The sequence below is a fragment of the Diuraphis noxia genome, unplaced genomic scaffold, assembly GCF_037042655.1.
Source record: "Diuraphis noxia isolate RWA-SAM2 unplaced genomic scaffold, SU_Dnox_SAM2 contig0006, whole genome shotgun sequence".
NCBI lineage: Eukaryota > Metazoa > Arthropoda > Insecta > Hemiptera > Aphididae > Diuraphis > Diuraphis noxia.
Genome location: NW_028301716.1, coordinates 506,677 through 530,634, shown reverse-complemented (window position 1 = coordinate 530,634; position 23,958 = coordinate 506,677). Strand labels below are relative to the sequence as shown.

Here is a 23,958-nt window from a genome sequence, read left to right as displayed (position 1 = left end):
TACAAGTGGTTACTGTAAAGGATGGAATTAAGTTTGAATCCAATGATATTAAATCATTGTATACGAAAAACGATTCTGAGCGGAAACGATTTATCGGTCTAGGATATATTATTATAGATTATTAAAAGTTTTCAAATCTTAGATTTAAAAAGAAAATTTTTTATGAATTTTTAGCTTAAAATAATTTGCAAATTTTCGTGATTTCTACGTATTTTGTCAAAATTCAGACTTTGAATGCTTATCTATAAAAAAAATTGTTACTATATGTATATTTCTTTTATTTTTCAACTGCTATTGTAAAAATATGTACCTATTAGGAGTCTTGTATTAAATTTTCAAATCTTAGATTTAAAAAGAAAACTTTTATGAATTTCTATCTAAGATAATTTAAACATTGCCGTAATTTTTACGTATTTAGTCAAAATTTGAACTTAAAATACTTATAAAAATAAATCGTGCCTATTTATTTTTAATATTTCTCAACTACTATTGTTACAATGTGTTAGAAGCCTTGTATTAAATTTTCAAGCTTTTCTACCCAACAAATAAATTTTCATCGATATTTATATAAAAAAAACTAAAAAAGTTCAAAAATTAAAATGTCAGTTAACAGCTCAAAACAAATCAAAATATTTTGAAAATTGTATAAAATATAAAAATTGCCTATATAAACATTCAGTGAAAATGTCAAGTATCTGCGCGGTCATTTGTTTTAGAATTACTCCAAAATAAGAAAATCACTAAATGTGAAATCCCGTGAAAATCCAATGTTGTAAAAATTTAAATTTCAAACGCTCATAAAAATTTAATTTGAATTTCTGGTGGACATTTTTTTTTATGATAAAGATTGACAAACTTTTAAGGAATCTTGTATTAAATTTTCAAATCTTAGATTTAAAAACAAATTTTTTTTTATGAATTTCTAGCTTAAAATAATTGGCAAATTTTTATGATATTTACGTATTTTGTCAAAATAAAAACTTTGAATACCTACTTATAAAAAAATTGTGACCATGAATTTATTTTATTTTTCAACTGCTATTGTAACAATATAAAAGAAACCTTATATTAAATTTTCAAGCTTTCTGCTTTTCTACCCAACAAATAAATTTTTATCGATATTAATTTAAAAAAAACTAATAATGATCGAAAATTCCATTTGCCTATGAATACCTAGTTCAACAGAAGTCGAACATTTTTGAAAATCGCATGGTGGATAGAATATACTTATATAAATATTCGGTGAAAATTTCATGTATCTATAGTTATTTGCAGTTTAAAAGTTACTTCAAAAACAAAAATCGATTTTGTCGAAAACTGATTGTGCGTAAAATGTCCTTAAGTTTTAGTTTGTTTATCCCGATTATTTAGAAAAATATTAAGAATTTTTTACTTATGACCCCCCAAAGTACTAACTAGATTCACTTTCTGATCGAACGAAATACTGAAGTCAAAAATCGAAGCACTTTTACTGCCCCAAAACGTGATGACACACAAAAAAAATGAAAATAAAAATTTAAAAAAAACACACACATTAGGGTAAAATCAATACATTCCTTGCCCCGTTCAGAATCTAAAATCTGTTAACCATACAATTACTAAAAATTCTAACTAAACGCTTATAAAAAGTTTTTTTGAGTTTCCCAAATAGTTAAGAAGAGTAATGGAGAAATTGATTGATACTTCAAAATGGTTGTGGATCCCAATATATAATACAATATTTGTCACGAATTACACATTAAATTACAAAAGCATACAGATTAGTATAAATAAATGAATTATACACAATCAACTAATAATCGGGTCGAGTATTAAAGACAAATCTAAATACCTAGTAGGTAATGACAAACTGAATAATGTAGGGTGTATATTGTTTAAATGCATCATACTATGTTAATATAAATATTTTAACATGATGGGTACTATATAATATATTTATTTATTTATTTAGTATTAAACGGCCAAGGCCCTGTTACAATAAGATAATTACAATATAAGTATGGTGGAATGATAATACAACACAATATTAAGATAGTGAAGTAGTAACATTGTAAATACAAGAATACATAGTAACAATAATAATTACAACAACAGAAATAATAATATTATAACATGCGATAATTACATAACAACTTAAATGAGTGGACGTTTGGTGGGTTGAATAATTCTATTTCATGATTATTTACGGTTTGCATAAGTCTGCTGTAGGGAGTGTTATTTGCATAGTTGGTAATCTGTAGATTTAAACGAAACAAGTTTTTTTATCGTGTATCCCAAGTAACAATTTTCAATCATACAGATTGATAAATATTTAATTTTCATTAAATTCTTAATGTTAAATTTTTAATATTGTTGAGTAACTAATTAAATATTTGAAAATTAATATATGTATTGTAATATATTTATATATTTATAAAATATTAACTTTAAAATATATTTAACTTAACTATTATTCAATATTTAACAATAATTAAAAATAAATAAATATCAATGTTAATTAATAGTGTTTTAATAAATATTTAAAAATTATATTTAATAAATAACCACATATTATTCACTAATTGTGTATAATATATATATATGTAATATTACTAATTTATTTAATTTATTAAATTACTATTACCGCGGATTGTCCAGTTATAAATGTAACTCATAATACACGAATAATAATATAATATAATATTATGATATTATCAATCAACAATCAAATGGTAATCGGTATAAAACGCTGTAAAGTGTAAATAATATGCGAAGTCTATTTTATCTATGTCTATCGCCGCCATTACTAGTTGTTCGTATGCTGTGAATTTCGGTTGTCGGATCGTCATATTCCTTTTTTATCGCCGTGTGTCGCGTGTGTCGCTTGTCGTTCTCGTACTTTTCGACTTTTGTTTCGCGTCCTTTTCTGTTTAAACGACACAAACCACGCCATCTTTTTGCAATTCTTCCGAGTGACCTGTACTCAGCACGTGTGACGTTTCGCCGGATACAAATTGTGTATGCATTGTGGCCGTCGCCGACATAATTCGTTATTGACTTTAAAATTTTTTTTTGGCGTCGCTCGTCAGCCATCAATCGTACTTTTGGTTTCAATTACCGTTTTGTTTAAATAACAAACGACGCATCGACGCCATCTTTGCAATTTTCATTTTTTTGTCATTGTTTTTCAATTTAAACTTAACAGTTTTAAAATGTATACTTATACGAACTTGACTAGTGAAAGTAATGCGTGAGTTCGAGTACGAATATTATGAGTTGCGATTTTTTTATTATTCAAATTTAATTCTTTTATTCAAATATTCATGAGTGGCTGAGTTTTCGACGAGTGGATACACAATATTGTCATTTGTCACCGGTACGTAATATAATATCATTATGATTATTGGGCCTGTTTCATAGCCAAGGGTTTTTCGATTTACATCTTAGTAGATAGTCGTCGACGGCACAAAGGCGCAAAATGGCCGTACATGAGTTCAAGCAAGTCAGCGAGTATAAACTTATACAATGTAAATCGAAAAACTAGCATATGATACTTATGCGTGGCTGTTAAACGGTCGTACATATTATATAATTTATAAATAATATTAATATAATTCTTTTCATTTTGCTATATTTCTAATGTTATTCCAGTCTCAAGACTATAGACACTATGCATATGATCAAAAACTACGCTCTCTGGTGGTTAATCAATGCGTTATCGGCATGACAACTAATATAATATTATTATGTACGAATAACTATTTTTAAATATTTACTTAAGTAGGTATTAGTTATTTATTTTAACTTTTTGATAAACAAATTAATTATATCATTTATATTTTGTCTTAAAACATACATTTAATAAATGGTGTTTTAGTTAATACGTTAAATTAATGAATTAGCTGACAAGAATTTATATCATTCAATTTATATTTATTAATTGGTGCCCTTTCAAATTGTATTTTTTAATTTAGTTATATTAGTAGTTAGTTACCTATATAGTTAAGATGAATGATATTATTTTGGAAACTGGTTTTCAAAGTATTTATTCAGATGTACTATATAATAAAGAAAAATCATTAAATTTACTCAAAAGTGGACATGTGATTAATGTAAAAGAAGTAAAATCGTTCAAAACAAATAATTTTATTTTTGGCAATGTTATAAGACAAACATCAGTGACTTCTACACCATACAAAGTTAAAATTGAAGTAAATATACTTATTTATTACTGATGCATGAACTTGAACTTAATTCTGTAAATACTAATTATTAACAGCTCGATGAAACAAGAAAAGTTAAAGTAGCCAGCTGTGAATGTGCTGCTGGTGAAGGACAACGATGCAAACACATAGGTGCACTTTTCTTTTATATTAATAATGAAGAAACACTGGCTAAAACAGATTTACCACAATCATGGGGACAACCATCAAAAAGAAGTGAAGACAAGTATAAAAAAGGAAAAAGGATTTGTGATTTATTCCATGTTAAAAAGCCAAGACTAGATATACCTGATATTAGTATTAAATCAATTATTGAAAATAGTGACTTATTAGCATTGCCATGCTCTTTAAGTTATAATCTTAAAGCTGAATTAAAAACTGAAATAAGTAGGACTTGTGAGGACACATTAAATTCAATCATAGACAGTGTAGAAGAAGAATTAATTTATGACTTGAATAATCCATTTTTAAACATAATAATTTTTAAACAACAGGAACTTAATAATACTTCTTTTTTGAATAATTCTTATTCTTATTTCCCTCTTAATGAAAATGAGTTAATATTTTTTAATAATTTTATATATGTAACCAAAGAAAAATTAAAATTAGTTTTTAATAAAAGTTTAAATCAGTCAGATCAATTTTGGTTAGATTGTAGATTATATAGAATTTCAGCTAGTAGCAAAGCACACAAAATAAAAACTTTAAAATTATTAACTTGTGAAAAACAACAATCTTTGGCCATACGTTTATTAAGTTCTAAATCTTTAGTCGGAAAAGCTGCAATTAATGCTTCATATGGAACTGAAACTGAAAATGATGCTTTTGAATCCTACTGTAAATGTTTTAATGTTACAGTAATTAAATGTGGTCTAATAGTTCATATAAAGTATCCGTGGCTTTGTGCTTCACCAGATGGGATTGTAGTTATTGATGGTATGCCTAAAAAAGTGCTAGAAATTAAATGTCCAATAAGTTGCAAAGATAAAATGATAATTGATCCTATTTTAAATGTTTCTAATGTTAAATATTTACAGTTAATTAATGGGAAAGTAACATTAAAGAAAAGTCATACATACTACACCCAATGTCAAATACTCATGTTCACCTCAGGGTTAGATGAATGTGATTTATATATTTTTAATTTCATTGAACCTGTTCTCATAAATATTATTAAATATGAACACTTTCTAATGAATACTTTAACTAAATTAGAAATGTTTTATTTTAAATTTTATTTACCAACTTGTGTACGTATGAAAAATAATGAAGTTAGTTGTATTTAAGTTAAAATGTTGTACTCATATTTAAATGTATGCTTTACTTTTATTTGATTGAGTTATTTATACTTAAGTTTAATATTGTTATGTTGCTTATGTAATTATGTACTATAATATCAGTAACCTTAACTTATTAGTCCATTTTTAAATAAACGTATTAGTTGTTATTAATGCATAGGTAGGTGGTAAAATAACAAAAGCTGAAATTAAAACATAAATAACAAATTTAATAGTATATATGTTTATAAATAATTACATTGTTAAATATTTTTTTTATTAAAAATAATAACATTAAAGACAACAAAACAGTTTGAATTGCTATTTCTTTTAGTACTCATAGTGAAAATAAAAAACAAAATTATAAAATAGTGTTATGAGCACAGAAAAGAGATTAATGTATATTGTTATTATATAATACTATGATAATATTATATTGAGCATAAGCCATAAAGTTAATTGAGAATGGTAAGTATAGGTAGTGTATTAATAGTACCTAGAATGATATGGTCTCATATTGTGTATACTGCCGATAGTGCCCGTAAATACCACCCCGAGCGTTAGTAGTCATCATGCACGGTGTCTATAGTGACTACTTTAAGTACCCATCAAGTTAACAGTTGACGCCAAGGAACCGTTGAGGACCTACCAGTTTTAATCATATGTTGTAGTATTGTTATTGGTTAGTACCTAGGACATGATTATTATTTTATTGTTTTTTATGTTGTAACGTCATACTATTAGTGTCAGTTGTATACTTAATTTGTATTTATACCATAATACCAATGTTGTTGATGATCAGTAATTTTTTAATGCCCTTCTTACTTTATTACTTATTATTGTTACTGAGTACAATGTTTTTAGGTAGATAGGTACATCAACTGTTTTTGTAATATTTATCTTAGAAAATGTCTTTTGCTTTAAGTAAGTCTACTAAACATAGGCGATGTTTAGAAGAGATCGAGGAGTTAGGTTTAGCCATTGATAGCAATACTTCTTACTATAACCATGATCGTAATGATCAACCTAGTTCATCCGAACAGCATATATCACATAACCTATCTAATAATATAAGTAATGATTGTGATCCTACTCCTATTTCTTTTGCAAGTAACAATATTAAAGACATTGATCCAAACTTAATAGCTGACATTAATCTAAATAGTACAAATATTTTTGTTTCTAATTTTTCGTCAGATTCTGATTATAGTGATTCAGATTATAGTGAAAAAGTGTTAACTAACATTACTAAATGGGCTATTCAACATAAAATATCAAACTTAGCTTTATCTGATTTATTAAAAGTATTGAAAACTAATCATAAATGTTTTGATTATTTTCCAATAGATGCCAGAACATTATTAAAAACTAATGTTAGTAAACAGCCCTTACAAATTCAAAATATGAATCCTGGTATTTTTCATTATTTTGGATTAGCTAATGGCATAAAATCGGTCATTGGTTCAAATGTATTTTCTGATGACACAATTAAATTACAATCAGGAATAGATGGTTTACCTTTGACTAAATCTACCAATAGCCAATTTTGGCCAATTCTTTGCTTTATTTCTAATTTTAATAATACTAAGTCGTGTGTGTTTTTGGTTGGTCTATATTGGGGTACAGAAAAGCCATATGATAGTAATTTGTTTTTATCACAATTAGTAGTCGAATTAAAAGGATTGTGTATTGATGGTATTGATCTACCTGTTGGTAAAAAAAAAGTCTATGTTGAAGCTATTTGTGCTGATGCCCCAGCTATAAGTTATATATTAAAGACCAAAGGGCATACAGGGTTTTCTTCTTGCATTAGGTGTTCAATTACAGGGGTATTTTTAGAAAGAAGGGTTTGTTTTCGTGAGACCATTTTCAACAAGCGTACTCATGAAGAATTTCTTAACAGGCAAGATGAAGACTATCAAGTTAATAACACTATTTCCATTTTGTCCGAAGTACCCAATATAGACATGGTATATAGCTTTCCACTGGATTATATGCATTCGGTTTGTTTGGGAGTTGTTAAAAAAAATATTTTGTTATGGTTGGGTATTTTGAAAAACTCGCCATTATTAGTTCGATTACCAAGCCAGAGTGTTAAATTAATATCAAATAGACTAATGCATTTAAAATCAAACATTACTCGTGATTTTTCTAGGGTTCCAAGAGGGCTAAATGAAGTTTTGAGATGGAAAGCTACAGAATTTAGGACTTTCATATTGTATACAGGGCCTGTAGTACTTAAATCTATTATTAGTCCTGAATGTTATGAACATTTTCTATGTTTAGAACTGTTGATGACTATGACTGTTCTTTTAAGTCCTTCTCATGGATATCTTTTAAATTTTATTGATAAGCTATTGACTTACTATGTAAAAAAATTTGGTGAAATTTATGGAGAAGAATTTTTGTCTCATAATTTGCATGCACTTGTCCATCTCTGTGATGACTATAACAAATTTGGGCCACTTGACAACTGTTCTTGTTTCATGTTTGAAAATTTCATGCAGTTTTTAAAAAAAATGGTCAGAAGCAAAGCTAGACCTTTAGAGCAAGTTATTAAGCGTAACGAAGAATTTAAAATGTTTGGTAGACTTGAAATGACTTGTACTCAAATAACTGATAATGAATGTAAAAATATACATAATGAAGGACCATTAATTGAAGGCTGTTCATCACCACAATTCAAAACTATATGTATGAAAAATGTTCTGGTTAAGATAAGATCATTATCTGATTGTTATATTGGATATTTTGACAGTAACAAAAATCTTATTATTATGAAAGTTGTAAATGTTTGTTATCATCATGAAAGTTAAGCAAATGTATTTTTGGGAAATATTTTCAATACTGTTAAACCCTTTTATACTAAACCCATAGATAGTTTAAAAATAGGAATTGCTTCCGTTTCTGATTTGTCAGATGATTTAATGATAATGCAACATAAATAAAATTGATATAAAAAAGTATATGGCACTTGACCTAAATGATGACATTAATATTAAAATTGTTTTTCTGATATTACCTCAAAATAGTAATAGTTTTCAAGAATAAATTGTATTTTATATTTTAGTTTTTACTTTGAATATTGTATTTGATTATTTTTATATCTATAATAAATTAATTTAATATGATCTGTATGAATTGATTTTTTTAATTTTAATACAGCTTATCAGTTATCATGGAGTCATTTCAGTATTCAGTAGTTCATTTTATAAATGAAAACACTGTAGAGGATGTCCACAGTAATTGGATTAAGACTAATACCTGTGCCTGGCCGTTTAACCCAAAAAATGCTAGAAAAATGATTGAACAAAAATATCAACCTAATAAAAATGAATTTAGTTTTTTTTAAATAAGAATGCTTTGTCTGTCCCGGTATAAGTGAGTTGTTTTTTTTCGTTTTCAGCTTATGATAAAATGTTTGTAGTTATAAATAAGTATAACAGTTTATCAAATTAACAATATTAACACTTGGTCTACATTTAGAAACTTTAGAAGAAGTAAAAATTAAAGCTAAGAAAGCTGAATTAACTTCGGACCTATCTGATAATGATAATAAAAACGAATTAAAATAAATTCAACAAAGTCTGTGGAGTGTCCTATATACAATTCAGGTAACATAATTAAATTAAATTAAAATGTGTTTTATATGTAAAATATTTTAGTAGTTTTGTCATTATAATATATTATTAACTTTTTTGAGTATTATAATTAAATACATATACCTAAGGCAATACATTAGTTATTTACCTATAATATTAATATTTATATAATTTTTTAGATTCTGATAGTAGTGTCATTGGTACAGTGAATAATAAAAAAAAGAAAATGCAAATGCAAATAAATCTGGTGAAAAAAAAAGTGGTTGGTCTCCCTCTCCAAAAAAAATTGAAGGTGTTATTATTGTTTTAACTATAACATGCAATTTAATTAAAACTAATTATCATAATATTATAACCTATTATAATAAATATATATAATTTCAGAGGTTGAACGCACATCATTCAAAAGGAAATTGACATTTGGTGTTGATAATTTAAAAAAAAAGCTTATCCCCTAGAAAATATTAGTCGTCCTTGCAGAAGTTCAGGTAAAATATAACTGTCTAAATGAAATATATGCTGCTGGTTATGATAATTGGAATATAAAATCATAATATAGGACTGATTAAATGATTGGAATATTAAATCACGATATAGCATTATTAAAATTCCAGTAAAACATAAATTTTACTCAAAGTATGTTTTATATACTGTCCTATAGATGCTGATAAATCTCCATTGTTCAAAAGAAATAGTATTGATGATAATAACCACACACAAACATCATTATTCTCACCTGTTATGATAAATTCAGGTATTGGCTGTAAGAAAATAAAATAATAATGATTGTTTAAAAAAATTCTAGAAAACCAGGCACTCTATATTTACAATTTTTATTTTTGTTATCAATATTAACTAAACAATTTTATTTCATTTATAGCACATCCGATAGATGCTGAAAAATCTCCGTTGTTTAAAAGAAACAATTTATATGAAAGTAACCACATGCAGACATCATTATTCTCACCTGCTATAATTAATTCAAATAATGACAGTAAGAAAAAAAAAATGTATAATAATATTTAAAAATTTTCCAGCCACACTATATCTACTATTTTTACTTTTTACCTAATCTAATGATCTGAATGTTCATTAAAACTTAAAACCATATTTTTCAGTTTTAAAAAGTAAAATAACATTGAAAAAAAAAATCTAAAATTTATGGTACCTGCTAAACTAAAAATTTACTGATTATTTAATACTTAATAATAGAATGATATAAAAGTAATAATTAATATAAATCTATAAAAAAATAATTTTCAGATGGTGAAGAAACATCATTTTTTAACAAAAAACTTACATTTAGATCTGATAATTCTAAAGAAAGAAAAAATCAACTGGAAAATAATAAATACTTAAGTACTCACAATAGTCCTGGTAAGGTTCTACATGAATTAATAAAACAAATCATAATAATTTTTGTTTTGTAATAAACATTTGTTTAAATGTCAAACATGAGTATCTCTAATGATTAATGATTATTATTTATTAAAATTATTGTTTTATACCTAATCAATCACAAATGTATCTGAAAAATTTTGTATAATAATGTTACAGATTTTTCTAATAATGTAGTTCCTAGTGATTTGGAAAAATCAACTGGAAGAAAATCATTTTCATTATGTGAAGATCATGATGCAATCAATGGTAAGTATATTATTGGTTCCATACTCTAGCATTAATTTATAGCATAATATGTTGTTTTTCACTTTCAGATAAAGAGTTCAAAAAACAAATTATAAGACATGTTATGTATTTCAAAGTAGAGCTGAAACATATTATGAATACAATGACCAATAATCACTATGAATTGTTAGAAAGAGTACAATCAATTGAAAAGTTTCTAGAGGATAAACCAACTCAATTTTATGATCAAACAAATTTAGACATAAACTGTATGTCCGATTGCTCTTTGCCAATTAATAATATTATGGATTTAAACACTTTAGAGGACAAAACATTGGGCGATCAAGATTTCAAAAAAGCTTTGGTAAGTATATCATATTTCAAATAACTAGAAATTAAAACAGAATTATAATTAATTATATTTATAGATAAATGAATTATCACACGTTGGAGGGAAAAATGTAAAAACAGCCGTAAAGAGAATCATGTCAAAATTATTTACAAATTGTTTTCTTGTGGAATATTCATTTACTGGCAAAAAAGGGAAAAAGAAATTTTCCGATTTGTTGATATTTCCAATTATTTTCAGTTAGTATAATAATATGTAAGGTATAAATAAATTTATATAACACTTGCAAGCAGCCCCCCCCCCCCACATATTAAATATTGAGCCCCTGTACTAAATGTTTGCACTTTTTTTCACAATTATTTAGACATAAAAATGTTTTTTATAATATTAGTTATTATAAATTAAGTATTCCTATTAAAATTTCAAAATGTTTTTTAATGATATAATATTAATGCTTAATTTTTTCAAGAAAATGTATTGGTGCTTGACCATTATATTGTGTTAATTATGTTGGTTAGGTTGTAATTATTATCATTAATCAATTTTGTGTAGCTGTTTTTTTTTTTTTTTATGAATAAATGAGATTAGATTAGTTAGCCACCAATTTATATTAAATTAAAATATTATTATTATTTAAATACTAAGTATTATATTATATTATACATAAAGATTCAATTCGGTCAAGGTTCAAACTTTTTTACTTCTAATAGTAATCTCAGTTGAGCATGATATTTTTGTAAACCAATAACAGCTTGTTATGTCGTTACGTTCAATAGTCTGTAGTATAAAAACATTTTTTTTTTAACTTAAATGAAAAATTGAAAATACAAATATCTATCCCCAAAATATTCAAAATGTGTTGTAAATAAATACATTTTATTACTTTTGTATCTTTTTAGAAGCCATAAAAAAACAAGTAAAATTCAAAAGTGCCAGTGATCATGAAATTGAAGAACCATTAAAAATATATTTGGCTCAAGCACCCTTCGCAGAAAAACGTTTAAAAATTAATAAAATATAATTAATCTATGTTTAATATAAAACACTTTTTTATTTAAAACTTAATAAAGTTTTGTTTTTATCAATTGTTTTTTTTATTTGGTTTAGTAGAGGTATGAAAGTGTGTGTGGATATTTTTGCTTTCTTACATTATTATTATTTAAATATATTTGCTTATTGAAAAATACCTATATCCTATATTGCTATTTTTACTAAGTGCATTTTGAGCAAGACAATTAAGCTGAACAATTGATCACTGAACCCCGTAATAGTTTGAAAACAAATGGTTAAGTAATATTAATAAATCAAAATACAATATTATTAATATATGGCTACAGTATATTAAAAATAGTGTCAGGTAAATATAAGTCAATGTTGACTTAATATTTGTCAAACACATCTATTAAATATTGGTAAAAAAATCTTAACTAAATATTAGTTGTCAATGTTAATTAAATAAATAATTTTGGTTCATTCAATATTAATTGAATATTGTTTAATATTTAAAAATGTATCCTTAATCAATAGATAATGTTTAATCAACATTGATTTTTTTTAATGTTTATAAATAAATATTTGCCTAACACTATTTAAATGATAGTTTGTTACTTATGGGCGTATTACAAGTTGGGGTATTAAAAGATAAACGGCTTAAGAAATCCGGGCAGTCTATATCACCAACCAAAAGTTTATATAAAAAACATAAGTCAAGAACTGTACGTCGCTATTCCAACGTCTTAAGGTTTAATATGGTTAATAATGGATTATATGAAGTGTGTGGTTCTCTAGGAATGGATCATTTAATTGAGATGAAGCGTAAGAATTGTTTTTGTATTTTTTTCAGTTTATATTTATTGCCAGACTGATAGGGAGACCAAATTATTGAACCGTATTCACAAGTGGATCACACTAATGAACAGTAAATTGATTTTAATGCAAACTTATCTGTAAAGTCAGAACAATTACGATTAATAAAACCTAATAGTTGATGCGATTTTGTGAATATGGTTTTTTGTTAATATGGCAGTCAAATTTTAGTTTTGGATCAAATAATATACCAAAGTCCTTAATAGGACGTGTGGAACAAAGAAGAATTTCACTGTCTATTATAATAGTTATAGGTAATAATAGATCTAGCTCTAGAGAAAGTCATTATTTGACATTTTTTAATATTAAGAATAAGATAATTATTGGTGCACCTATTATAGAGGATATTTAAATCAGATTGAAGTAGGTCAGCATCTTCCTGTGAATTTACTTAACGATACATTTTAAGATCATCCGCAAGCATTAGCTAAGAGCAGTTATGAAAATTAATATCATTAATAAAGATTCTGAATAATATTGGAGCTAAGTGGGAACCTTGCGGAACTCCAGATGTGACAAGAATTGGGGTAGACATACAACATTTATAAGAAACAAATTGAATACGATCCTTAATAAAAGAAGTTAGCCAGTTTAGAAAAGATCCTCAAATACCAATTTGTTCTAATTTTGCAAATAAAATCTGGTAGTTAACTTTATCAAATGTCTTAGCAAAATCATTAAAAATAACGTCAACACTATCTACGGTTAAAAGGGCAACGGATACAAAATTTTGAAAGACAAGCAAGTTAGTAATAATTGCACTCTTATACGGCGGAAACCATGTTGGTCATCGACGATTACATTTGCTAGAATAGGCATGACTTTTGAGCTTACAATAGATTCAACAACTTTAGGCATAATAGAGGCTAGTGATATTGGTCGGTAATTGGAAATATTAGACAGGTCTGATGAGGATTTTGGAATTGGGCGAACAATGCTAATTTTCCAAGTGTCGGGAAAAATACCAGTAGATAGCGATAGGTTAAATAGATATAATAAGGGCGTAGACATTACATATGTACATTTTTTGAAAAATATGTTAGGTATTAAATCGGGCCCTGAGCTAGTATTGGAACTCAATGAGTTAAGTGAATCGAAAATGTCAAGTAGGTCAATTGAACATGAGTGCAGAGGAGAAAGGAGAACTTTTGGTTGGTTTTGCGGTGTATAGTTTATATTAAAATCATTGTTAATTTCATGTATGCTAGAAAAATATTTAGAGAAAGCATTAACAATATCATTTGGTGTATCAAATGTTTCATTGTATAAATACATGGTATTATGTAAAAAAATTTCTTTACGTTTATTATTAATAAATTTCCAAAATTTATTAGGATAGATTTTTAAATTTCTTTGTATATTATTGATGTATAGTTGATAATCAACTTTTGAATAGAATTTACATTTGGCACGAAGTAATCAAAAATTTATGTAGTCACTCACCAAACCTGAACTCCTATATAATTTATGAGCAATTTTTTTCTTAAATATTAAATCTTTTAATTTTTTTGTAAACCAAATCGGGTATTTTGACTGGCGTTTAATTATTTTTGGAACAAATATATCAATAATTTCGTATATAATACAATAAAAAATATTTACAGCTTCATTAATATTTAAATTTTCAAATAAGTTACACCAATTAATTGATGCTAAGGTAAAATTAATATCAAAGTAATTACAGTTATGGAAATTATAAGTACACAAATTATAATCGATAGGTTTATTAACAGTAATTGGAAAAGAGACAAGTAATGCCGGATGATAGCTATCACAAGGTACAATACATTGTCTTATGATAACCCTTGTTTTAAATTTTCAATCCTTAGCTTTAAAAATTTGACATTCAATACATTTTTAAACACAAAATAATATGAAAATGATCGTGATTTTGATTATAAATGTGTATAGGCAAATATTTTAAATTTAACTTCAATATTTTTTAACAACATTAAATTGAAAAAACATACAAATTACAGACTATTAAATAAAATAATCAAACACAATCAACAAGTTTTATAACTACAAGTTGTAATAATTAATATGTTGTATTAAATGTAATTAATTATTAGTTGTCAGTTTTATTACAATAATAGGTAAATATTAATAAAGAATATATTATTTGTACTTAGATGTACTTAAATGCATTTTTCAGAAGTCTTGCAGTTTCTACCAGCACAAAACTATTATTAACCTTAACATTTAATACCCTTGGTACCTACTATGTTGTTAACTGATAGTGATTTTATTGATGTCAGTAAATCTTCAGCTGCTGGTATGATTATAAAGGGAGTGAGTATGAGTGTATGACTTTAAGGCTTGTATACATATACTTTGTTTAAAAACACAATGGTTGGTTTTTATAAAATTTTCCAAGGGGACAACATTTCTTTTATGGCAGCGGTTTGTACCTGAAAAATTTATTCAGGTTTCTGGTGTTAGACCTTGTTTTAAATTTTCAATCCTTAGCTATTCAATTTAAACGTTTTATAAATTGTTAACGATTAAAGAATTTATAAATTTTCAATTAAATTTATTTTGTCAAAATTTAAACTTTAAATGGTTATAAAAAAACATGTCTATATATTTTTAATATTTTCCAACTGCTATGATATAAAACTAAGAGGAACCTAGCATGTATTACATTTTCAAGTTTTTTGACTCAATGAATACAATTTTATCGACATTTATAGAATAAAAAAACTAAAAAAAACGAGAAATTTCAAATGTCTATAAATAACTTAAAAAAATTTGAAATGTTTTAAAAATTTTATCACGTATAGGAATTGATAAAATAAATATATGGTGTAAGTTTTAAGTTTCTACAGTATTGAAATTGAGGAGATATCCAATTTGTAATTATTCAAATGCTCATAAAATTAAATTAGACTTTTTAGTAGATATTTAAGTAGACAAACTCATGAAGAATCTTGTATTGAATTTTCAAATCTATGATTTAAAAAGATAAATTTTTATGAATTTTTTCAAAATTCGAATTTTCAATGCTTATTAAAAAAATTGAGTCTATGTATTTATAATATTTTTAACTACCCTTGTGACAATATATAAGAGTCTTATATTCAATTTTGAAGTTTATTTACCCAACAAATAAAATTTTATTGTAATTTATAAAAAAAAAATACAAAAAAGATTAAAAATTAAAAATTTCTTAATGTCTATGAATATCTTTAAAAAAATTGAAATATTTTTGGAAATTTTATCAAGTATAGAAAATGCTAGTATAAACATTCAGTGAAAATTTCAAGCGTCTTCTACGGTCATTTGTTTTAGAATTACACCAATATCTATAATTCAGGTAAAAAGTTAACCAAAATGTTTTTCAGGTTTTGATTAACTCGGGTGTTTTGAAAGCAGTATCATTCAGAATATTTGGGCACTTAAGAGGATGTAACTTCCGTATGTGTTGTCTCAGTCTTAGACACGTACTAGGTACATACAAAATCTTCATTCACTAATTTCAATCATGGCTAAATAGCATGGTATGTTGTCAATTTGATCTGCGCAATCCGACTACGTCACGCATTCAAGATATTTCATAAATAACACTTGTAATGTAAGCCGTAAACTGCAGCTCCCACAGCATTCAGTGTCGAACAGTTGTATGTTTTATTGTAAATTGATGGAAAACAAAGAAGATTTGAAGCCAATGCATACCTCCTCAACATTGATGCTAAAATCTCAATGAAATGCAAATAAATTTAACCATAAATATTATCTATATAACTAACATAAGTACCTACCAACTTACATAATTGCCACTGAATAATTCATAAAAAGCACGAAATTGATGTTACACGGATTAGTTGTGCCAACCATTAGGGACTCAAGCAATATTGATCCATTTTAATGTATACAATTTATCCTGAAATTAAAAAAAGAAAAACAATAAGAAATGTTAAGTTAATATTCAAATATTTTTAAAATGAGATTTTCATGAATGTTAAAAATTTTTTGATTAATCTAATCACTTAAACAGTGCCTATACAATACACATTTAACCAGAGAACGGAATTTCCAGTAATGTTGAAGTTGGTTTCACAACATATAAATACTCTATCAATCGAGATTAAGGATTGTATCTAAAATCTGTTTGACAGTAGTTACAAATTTATTCAGAAACAATATTGCACGTTAAAATATCTATAGGGTTCAAAAAAAAAATTTACAATACCCGCAAACCAATTTTGTTTATACTAATTTATTTTTTTTCGTACAATTAGCGTGCACTAATAAGGATGGATTTTAAGTTGGTTACAAAATAAATATTTTTTTTATAAATTAATATAGAAATAATAGCTTAGAATTAATATAACGTTGGAACAGAGTAAAATGCTTATAAATAATTGAACAAGTAAATTATAATGTAAGAAATTTAAGATTGTAGTTTTTTGTAGACAATTCACAACATTAAAGTATATTCAAATATTCTATTATTAAATGAATTGGTATATAATTATTTTGATCTGTCATTTCATTTATTTTTACAATTTTTCATAATTTTATTATAAGTTTGAAATGATTTATTATAACAATGATTATATTTTATGAATTGAAATAGTATTCAAGTTACAGTACAGAGTTACAACTATTTTTGAGACAGTGTACTTTTTATACGATTATAATTTTAATTTGCCAATAATTAATATGTTGCAATTGTGGTACCTACCTAGTTAGACTAAGCATACTTCTGTGTTAGTAAACTTTTATATGTATTCATCTGGTTTGAGTTGAGTAGATATCATTTGAACGGTACCTCAACTGTCTTGGCCTATGTTTTTTGTAGGTATTTGACAACATTAATGTAGGCACATGTAAAATATTTGTATTTGGAAATTTCAAATAATATTTTAATAAAATACAGTTAAAAAAATAAATAGTTTTCGAGCAGCTCAGCTTACTGTGGATTATAAGCTTACGAGACATTATCATTTATCACTGATATGGTCAGGTTATCATCTTCAGATAGTTGTCATTTTTTTAGCCACGAAAAATAAACCGTAGAATGAGTAAAGAAATGATAATAAAATTAGTTACTCCCACCTTGCATCTTGGTGTGTTTATGTCCAGCTCCAGTCTCCAGTATTCTTGTTGAAGGGTTTGTTTTTTGTCGCGTTTCTATGCATGTAATTTATAAGTAGCAGTTGTTGTTAATTTTTAATTTTGTATTTTTTCATCGGTCAGGGGTTGTGCTCCCACCGTTCATATCCATTTGCCATACATTTCCAACCAACTGCCATGTCTACCCTCTTGGTGATCGATTCAGCTATGGCTGGTCTGGTGATCGGTCGCGGGGGCGCTATGATCAAGAGCATCCAACAGGATAGTGGTGCGATGGTAAAACTAACCAACGGTGACACAGCAGATACACGAAATGTTAAGATAATTGGCAGTGAAGACGCGCAGCGTTTGGCCAGTGACATGATCGAAAAGATCGTAGGTAAACTGTTACGATCCGAAACGATTTCCACTCCACCGCCACCTCCCAGGCGAAAAACACGTGGTGGCGGTGCGGGGAGACCACGATTGATGAAGCGTTCGGTGTCACCGGAAGAGACGATCAATTTCAGTGATGATGTTTGGGAGGAAGTCCTTCGGGAGAACAGGGAAAGGGAGCTCAAGTTGTTAGAGTCGTTGCCGCCAATTATCAAGGATATCTATGAGGAACATAGTCAAGTAAAGGCCATGTCCGATGAGGATGTCCAATCATTCAGAACTGCCCAAAACAATATTACCGTTCAGTATGTGGATGGAGCTGAATGTATCCGAACGATACCGAAGCCAGTAAAAACATTTGAGCATGCTTTTAGCCCATATCCTGAAATCATGGAGGTGATTAAAAAGCAGAAATTTACCACACCCTCACCTATACAGTGTCAAGCATGGCCGATAATTATGAGTGGACATGACTTAATAGCTATTGCTCAAACAGGTACGGGCAAGACATTAGCATACATACTGCCAGCTTTAATTCATTTGCTTCAACAGCCTACTCCACGCAATAAACGGATTGGACCATCTGTGCTTATATTAGGACCAACGAGAGAGCTTGTGTTACAAATTCACGATGAAATAACAAAATATTTGTACAACAATATCAAAGTTGTATGTGTATATGGTGGTGGTGTATCAGCACAAACTCATCATCAACTTATACAAGCTGAGAAACCAGATATTATTGTGGCTACTCCAGGAAGACTTAATGATTTGGTTGGTATACAAGCCGTTAAACTTGAACACGTGTCTTATATAGTCCTCGATGAAGCTGACCGTATGTTAGACATGGGTTTCAAGAATCAAATAGAATTGTCTCTAAGACATATACGCCCGGATAAGCAAACGATTTTGACTAGCGCCACATGGCCAACAGCTGTCAAAAATTTGGCCAATTACTTTGCAAAAAATCCTCTACATATTACAGTTGGTTCTCTTGATTTATCTACTGTAGACACCGTTACTCAAAAAATTATAATACTTAAAGAACATCAAAAAGAAGGTTGGTTGGATGACTTCATTACCAATAACCTCTCCAAGAATGAAAAAGTCATAATATTTATGCGCAAAAAAACATCGGTCGATAAAATGTATGAAAATTTCATTCGTAATAATATTAGATGCAGGTAAATATAATCTGAACAAAACTTAAAATCTTCTTATAAATTAAATTTTAAACTCGCCTTTGATTTTTAGATGTATACATGGCGGAAGAGTACAAGCCGACCGAGAAGCATCACTAGCCGATATACGTAATGGTGTTGTATCCATACTTATTGCTACAGATGTGGCATCTAGAGGAATAGATATTCATGATATCAGTTTAGTTATTAACTATGATTTTCCATTGAATATTGAAGAGTATGTTCATAGAGTTGGTAGGACTGGCAGGGCAGGAAAAAAAGGTTCAGCTATTACTTTGTTTTCTAAACATGATAAATTCAATGCTTCTCCCCTTATTAGTGTCTTAGAAAAATCTAAACAACCTATTCCACCAGAATTATATGAAATGACTACTCACTAAATATTAATTTTATGTTGAAATTATTATGTATAATTATTATTTTATGTTTCAATAATGAAATATATTTATTTTATTATTCAAATTATATATTATTTACTGCTTAATGCTTATATTAACCACTTTTATAATTAGTATTATAATAGTTTATTATTAGTGTTATGTATGTATATATATAATATATTTGATAGTTTGATCATTAAAGTAGTTTTGTGTTATTTTAACAAACTATTATCACACCAAATATTTGTTTTGTCAGTTTCACTGAAATTAAATAATTTTTATTTTGAAATTTTAGGTTACATTTTTATAACAAGAAAAAAAATAATTAAATTTATTTAATAATGATCTACATTTTTAATATTAAACAGCTCATGATATTACTCTTTTTCTTTTATTTTGGGATTGCCTGTTGCGTTCCATAATTTAATGAGGAGGGATTTTTGTATCTCGATGTGGTTATTGAAATTATTTGTAGACAGTTGAGTTCATTATTTATAATTAACAGAATAGTAACCTATATACAAATGAACTGGATTGCAAATGATCCCATATTTTGTTTGGATGATGAATAATATAAATTGTTTGTGAACAAAAAGACACGTTTCCTTTATTTCTTATCAAACTTTTAATAAACAAGAATTGATGGAAGATTTCCTATAACTACTCAAAAAACTTTATTATATTCCAAAAATGATGTTCTAGATTGTTAACTTTTAAAAATATAATTTTCTGAGGAAACTATAAAGATTCAAGAGCATTGGATTGAAGTCTAAGATGTGTAAAAATTGGTCTGTAGTTAAAACTATCCGGACCAATAATATTAAATAATTGCTTTGCTCAATTCAGAAAAGTTAGGTGGTGATGGCAAATCCTATTCTGTCTGTGTCTCTAATTATGATTATCTGATTGTTATTGTTTGCATTTATGTAGTGGGGCTCAGATCCAGTGAGGATATTAAAAATTATTTCAAATTTTTTATAGTAGTTGTGGTATTTTGGGAGATTCCGGTCTGTAAGGTAAAAATTGATTGTTTCTCTGATAGCAAGTATTGCTTATTATTATTTTTTTTTTTTTTTATACACAGTGTTAACGGGAGAACAGCAGTTGTCCGAAAAATGATAACAGCTCTGACCGAAAAATGGTGGCGTCGAATCTATTGCCAACATCGAAACTTTAAAAAAATTTGTTAAAATAATTATTGTTTCTTTTAGTGGTATCACTAGTTTGAAACTTTAAAATAGAAGAATTAATATACTATTATGCTATTTATATTAATATGGTTACACGATTTTCATTCACTAATCACTTATGTCTTATTTATAGCATGACAAAATGGATCTATTTTGTCATGATTTATAGTTAATTTATCTGAATTATTAACAATACGACCATTATGAATATGAAAGTGGTCTCTATTAGTTCTCTAGTTTAGACACTATAGACGTATTTCCTGTGACATCTTTTGTCGTATACTCGACTATTATTACTCGTATGGGCTGATCACTCTGATGCACTACACAATTAAATGTAAGTTTTTGTATATTTAAATTTAAAAAAACTATTATTTCATCTAAATAATAATTATAAAACATTTTCAAATAACACGTTTTAACTTTTTAAATACATTCCCTCAGAATCTAAAATAGGTGTTTAATGTTGAAAACGTCATAATTGTATTAAGTACTCTTTACTAGTATCTTTATATTTTATTTTTATTTGTATAATTCACTATAATTGTCATTACTCATTATTCATACAAAAGTGTGAAAACTTAATATAATATCCAATATTTATTTACAATTTATAAATAAAAATACATTTCTAATAGATTATAGAGGTTAGTAAAATTAGGTAAGTTTTGGTTATTAATATTTAATATTATACTACAATGAATATACATTTTATTACTGTTAACAAACAAGGCTGGTAAACAAAATATTTTTGAAAATATAACTTACGTTTAAAGTCTTAACTATTTTTTTATAGGAAGGTAATTTTCTGTTTTATTCAACTTGTAGAAGTTACAATTCAACTAGAAAATAAAAGTAACTTAAACATAGTTAAAAATCAGTTACTTTTTTTATACAGTTAAAGCTAACAAATAACATAGTTATTTAATTAAATTTGGTTTTAGTTTTAAATAAATGTACCTATGTATTAAAATGAATTTCTGTACACAAATATTATAAAATCAAATAACTTAACATGACAGTTAAAATAAAAGTTTTTAACTCGTTAGTACCCAGCCTTGCTTATATTTAGGTGCGTATACATAATTAACCTAACCAAATTAATTATTTGAACAAAAATATATAAATCAAGTTTCTAGTTAGTAAAATAAACGCAAAGTAGTAATTACATTTAAAATCGATTCTATGTCATTGTCATACAAAATATATAGATAACCTTAAAATTAAGATAAATTTAACAAAATATCTATTCAAAAATAAAATAGAAAAAATTTAAAATTTAAGTCAAAATTATAAAAAAAAAAAATTATAATTCCCTATTACTGGTGTTTAGCTATATGCTTGGCTATATGTTATTTAAGCTATTCATCATCTGTAAGTTAAAATTAATTTGTATTGATCATTATAGAATATTATTACAAGTTATGTAAAAAAACATGTGTTAACCAAGGTGAATACCAATCTCCTGTGCTACATAACCATCGACTCTATGCCCAGCTCGTCTTAAAAATTGTATTATTCGGGTAGGATCCCTGTCAATCACCAACTCTTGTAATAAACCCCTTATAACTTTAGTATTATGATTTCTAACCTGTTTGGATCGTCGTATCTATAGTATTAGATTAAAATATATGAAATAATTATTGATTTCTATTTAGGTACACTTGTTTTAATTGATAGCATTGATAAAATAAAATAATATAATTCAACACTCTGATCTACTTACATTCAAATTATTTATCAATTGTTGAAATTCAATATTATATTGATTTTCTAAGAATTGTAACTGATCTGTAAATATATAATAATAATTAGTTACCAAGTTAAAATTAAGCTCAATAGTATTTTATGGTTAGGTTAGGTTTAGGTTTAACCCTAAAAAAAACTATTATCCATCAACCTGTAGTAACATTCTATCAATAAAGTACATAAAAAATATACATAATTTATAATGAATTATGTGAATTTATAAGTCATTACACAAGCTAGTTATTTTATTTGCAGTGCTAGAAATAATTTTATTTTTAACTACTAGAAAAGTAGAAATTTACTGGAAATTCATTCAAAATATGTTTTTTACTCTAATTAATAATAATGGGGATCAACATGTAAATAGTCTATCATTTAAGTATACTTACTACAAAAATTGAATACCCAAACATGTTACAATTTTAAAACAAATATCCCATAAATTCACAGTTAAAACATTGATTTGATTATGGAAAATCTATAAATAATACATAAAATCATAATAAAAGCCATAAAAATAAATTAATATTGAAAATAGGGGTAGTTATTATTTTTAAACTGTATAGGTAAAGGTTCTAAGTACTATATTTTCTCCTTTCCTGTAACAAAAACATATAAAACATTTAAATTTTAGTTACTCTATCTAACACAATTGTTGTCACATAGGTAAAGATTAGTTGACACTTATGATGATACAATTATAAAAATTGAACTTTAAACCATACTGAGGAATTCCCAAACTTTGGGATGTGGTTTAATTAGTCTCAACAATGAAGCATGATAACTCTCAATGTAGTTATTTGTCCTTATTTCCTGATTATATACTGAGACATTTTCAGGGCTCAATGTTAGAAACCAATATCTCCAAATATAATCAATTAAAAAATCATTTAGCTGCACAGCTAAATCAGGGAAATGGTTTACATATTCTAAGACTTCATTGAGCTAACTCAAGTTAAGCTAACAATTAAAACAAAAATTTTTGAACGTTGAATTTCAGCAATCAAAGGAAGTTGTAACATACATACCATATTCCACAATAGTGGCTTGTTCAAACGACA

At 26.6% G+C, this 23,958-nt stretch overlaps 2 protein-coding genes and 2 long non-coding RNA genes across 6 annotated transcripts; 2 read left to right on the top strand and 2 right to left on the bottom strand.

Moving 5' to 3' along the window:
- The first annotated feature begins 8,955 nt into the window (after positions 1–8,955).
- LOC149054450 (uncharacterized) lies at positions 8,956–12,094 on the top strand. The gene is made up of 10 exons (XM_089229956.1): positions 8,956–9,093; positions 9,261–9,373; positions 9,466–9,569; positions 9,743–9,835; positions 9,962–10,075; positions 10,345–10,458; positions 10,639–10,728; positions 10,797–11,071; positions 11,136–11,295; positions 11,956–12,094. The coding sequence occupies exons 4-10, from the start codon at positions 9,823–9,825 to the stop codon at positions 12,075–12,077; spliced, it is 888 nt and encodes a 295-aa protein (XP_089086082.1). The 5' UTR covers positions 8,956–9,093; positions 9,261–9,373; positions 9,466–9,569; positions 9,743–9,822; the 3' UTR covers positions 12,078–12,094.
- A 2,536-nt stretch (positions 12,095–14,630) lies between these two features.
- Positions 14,631–17,878, bottom strand: LOC149054449 (uncharacterized). 2 transcript variants are annotated; one of them, XR_016192248.1, is made up of 3 exons: positions 17,610–17,878; positions 16,684–16,805; positions 14,631–16,613 (listed from the first exon to the last, which is right to left on the bottom strand). It is a non-coding gene; the product is annotated as an uncharacterized LOC149054449 (long non-coding RNA). The 2 variants fall into 2 exon arrangements; XR_016192249.1 differs by having other exon boundaries at positions 16,692–16,805; positions 17,610–17,877.
- A 33-nt stretch (positions 17,879–17,911) lies between these two features.
- LOC107163185 (putative ATP-dependent RNA helicase DDX43) lies at positions 17,912–21,227 on the top strand. 2 transcript variants are annotated; one of them, XM_015510465.2, is made up of 3 exons: positions 17,912–18,038; positions 18,125–19,560; positions 19,631–21,227. In XM_015510465.2, the coding sequence occupies exons 2-3, from the start codon at positions 18,179–18,181 to the stop codon at positions 19,956–19,958; spliced, it is 1,710 nt and encodes a 569-aa protein (XP_015365951.2). In that variant the 5' UTR covers positions 17,912–18,038; positions 18,125–18,178; the 3' UTR covers positions 19,959–21,227. The 2 variants fall into 2 exon arrangements, 1 of the variants encoding a protein (XP_015365951.2); XR_016192247.1 differs by having other exon boundaries at positions 17,973–19,560; positions 19,631–20,974; positions 21,043–21,227.
- Positions 21,228–21,782: 555 nt separating this feature from the next.
- LOC149054448 (uncharacterized) lies at positions 21,783–23,599 on the bottom strand. Its single transcript, XR_016192250.1, has 3 exons — positions 23,287–23,599; positions 22,875–22,939; positions 21,783–22,757 (listed from the first exon to the last, which is right to left on the bottom strand). It is a non-coding gene; the product is annotated as an uncharacterized LOC149054448 (long non-coding RNA).
- Positions 23,600–23,958: the final 359 nt, after the last annotated feature.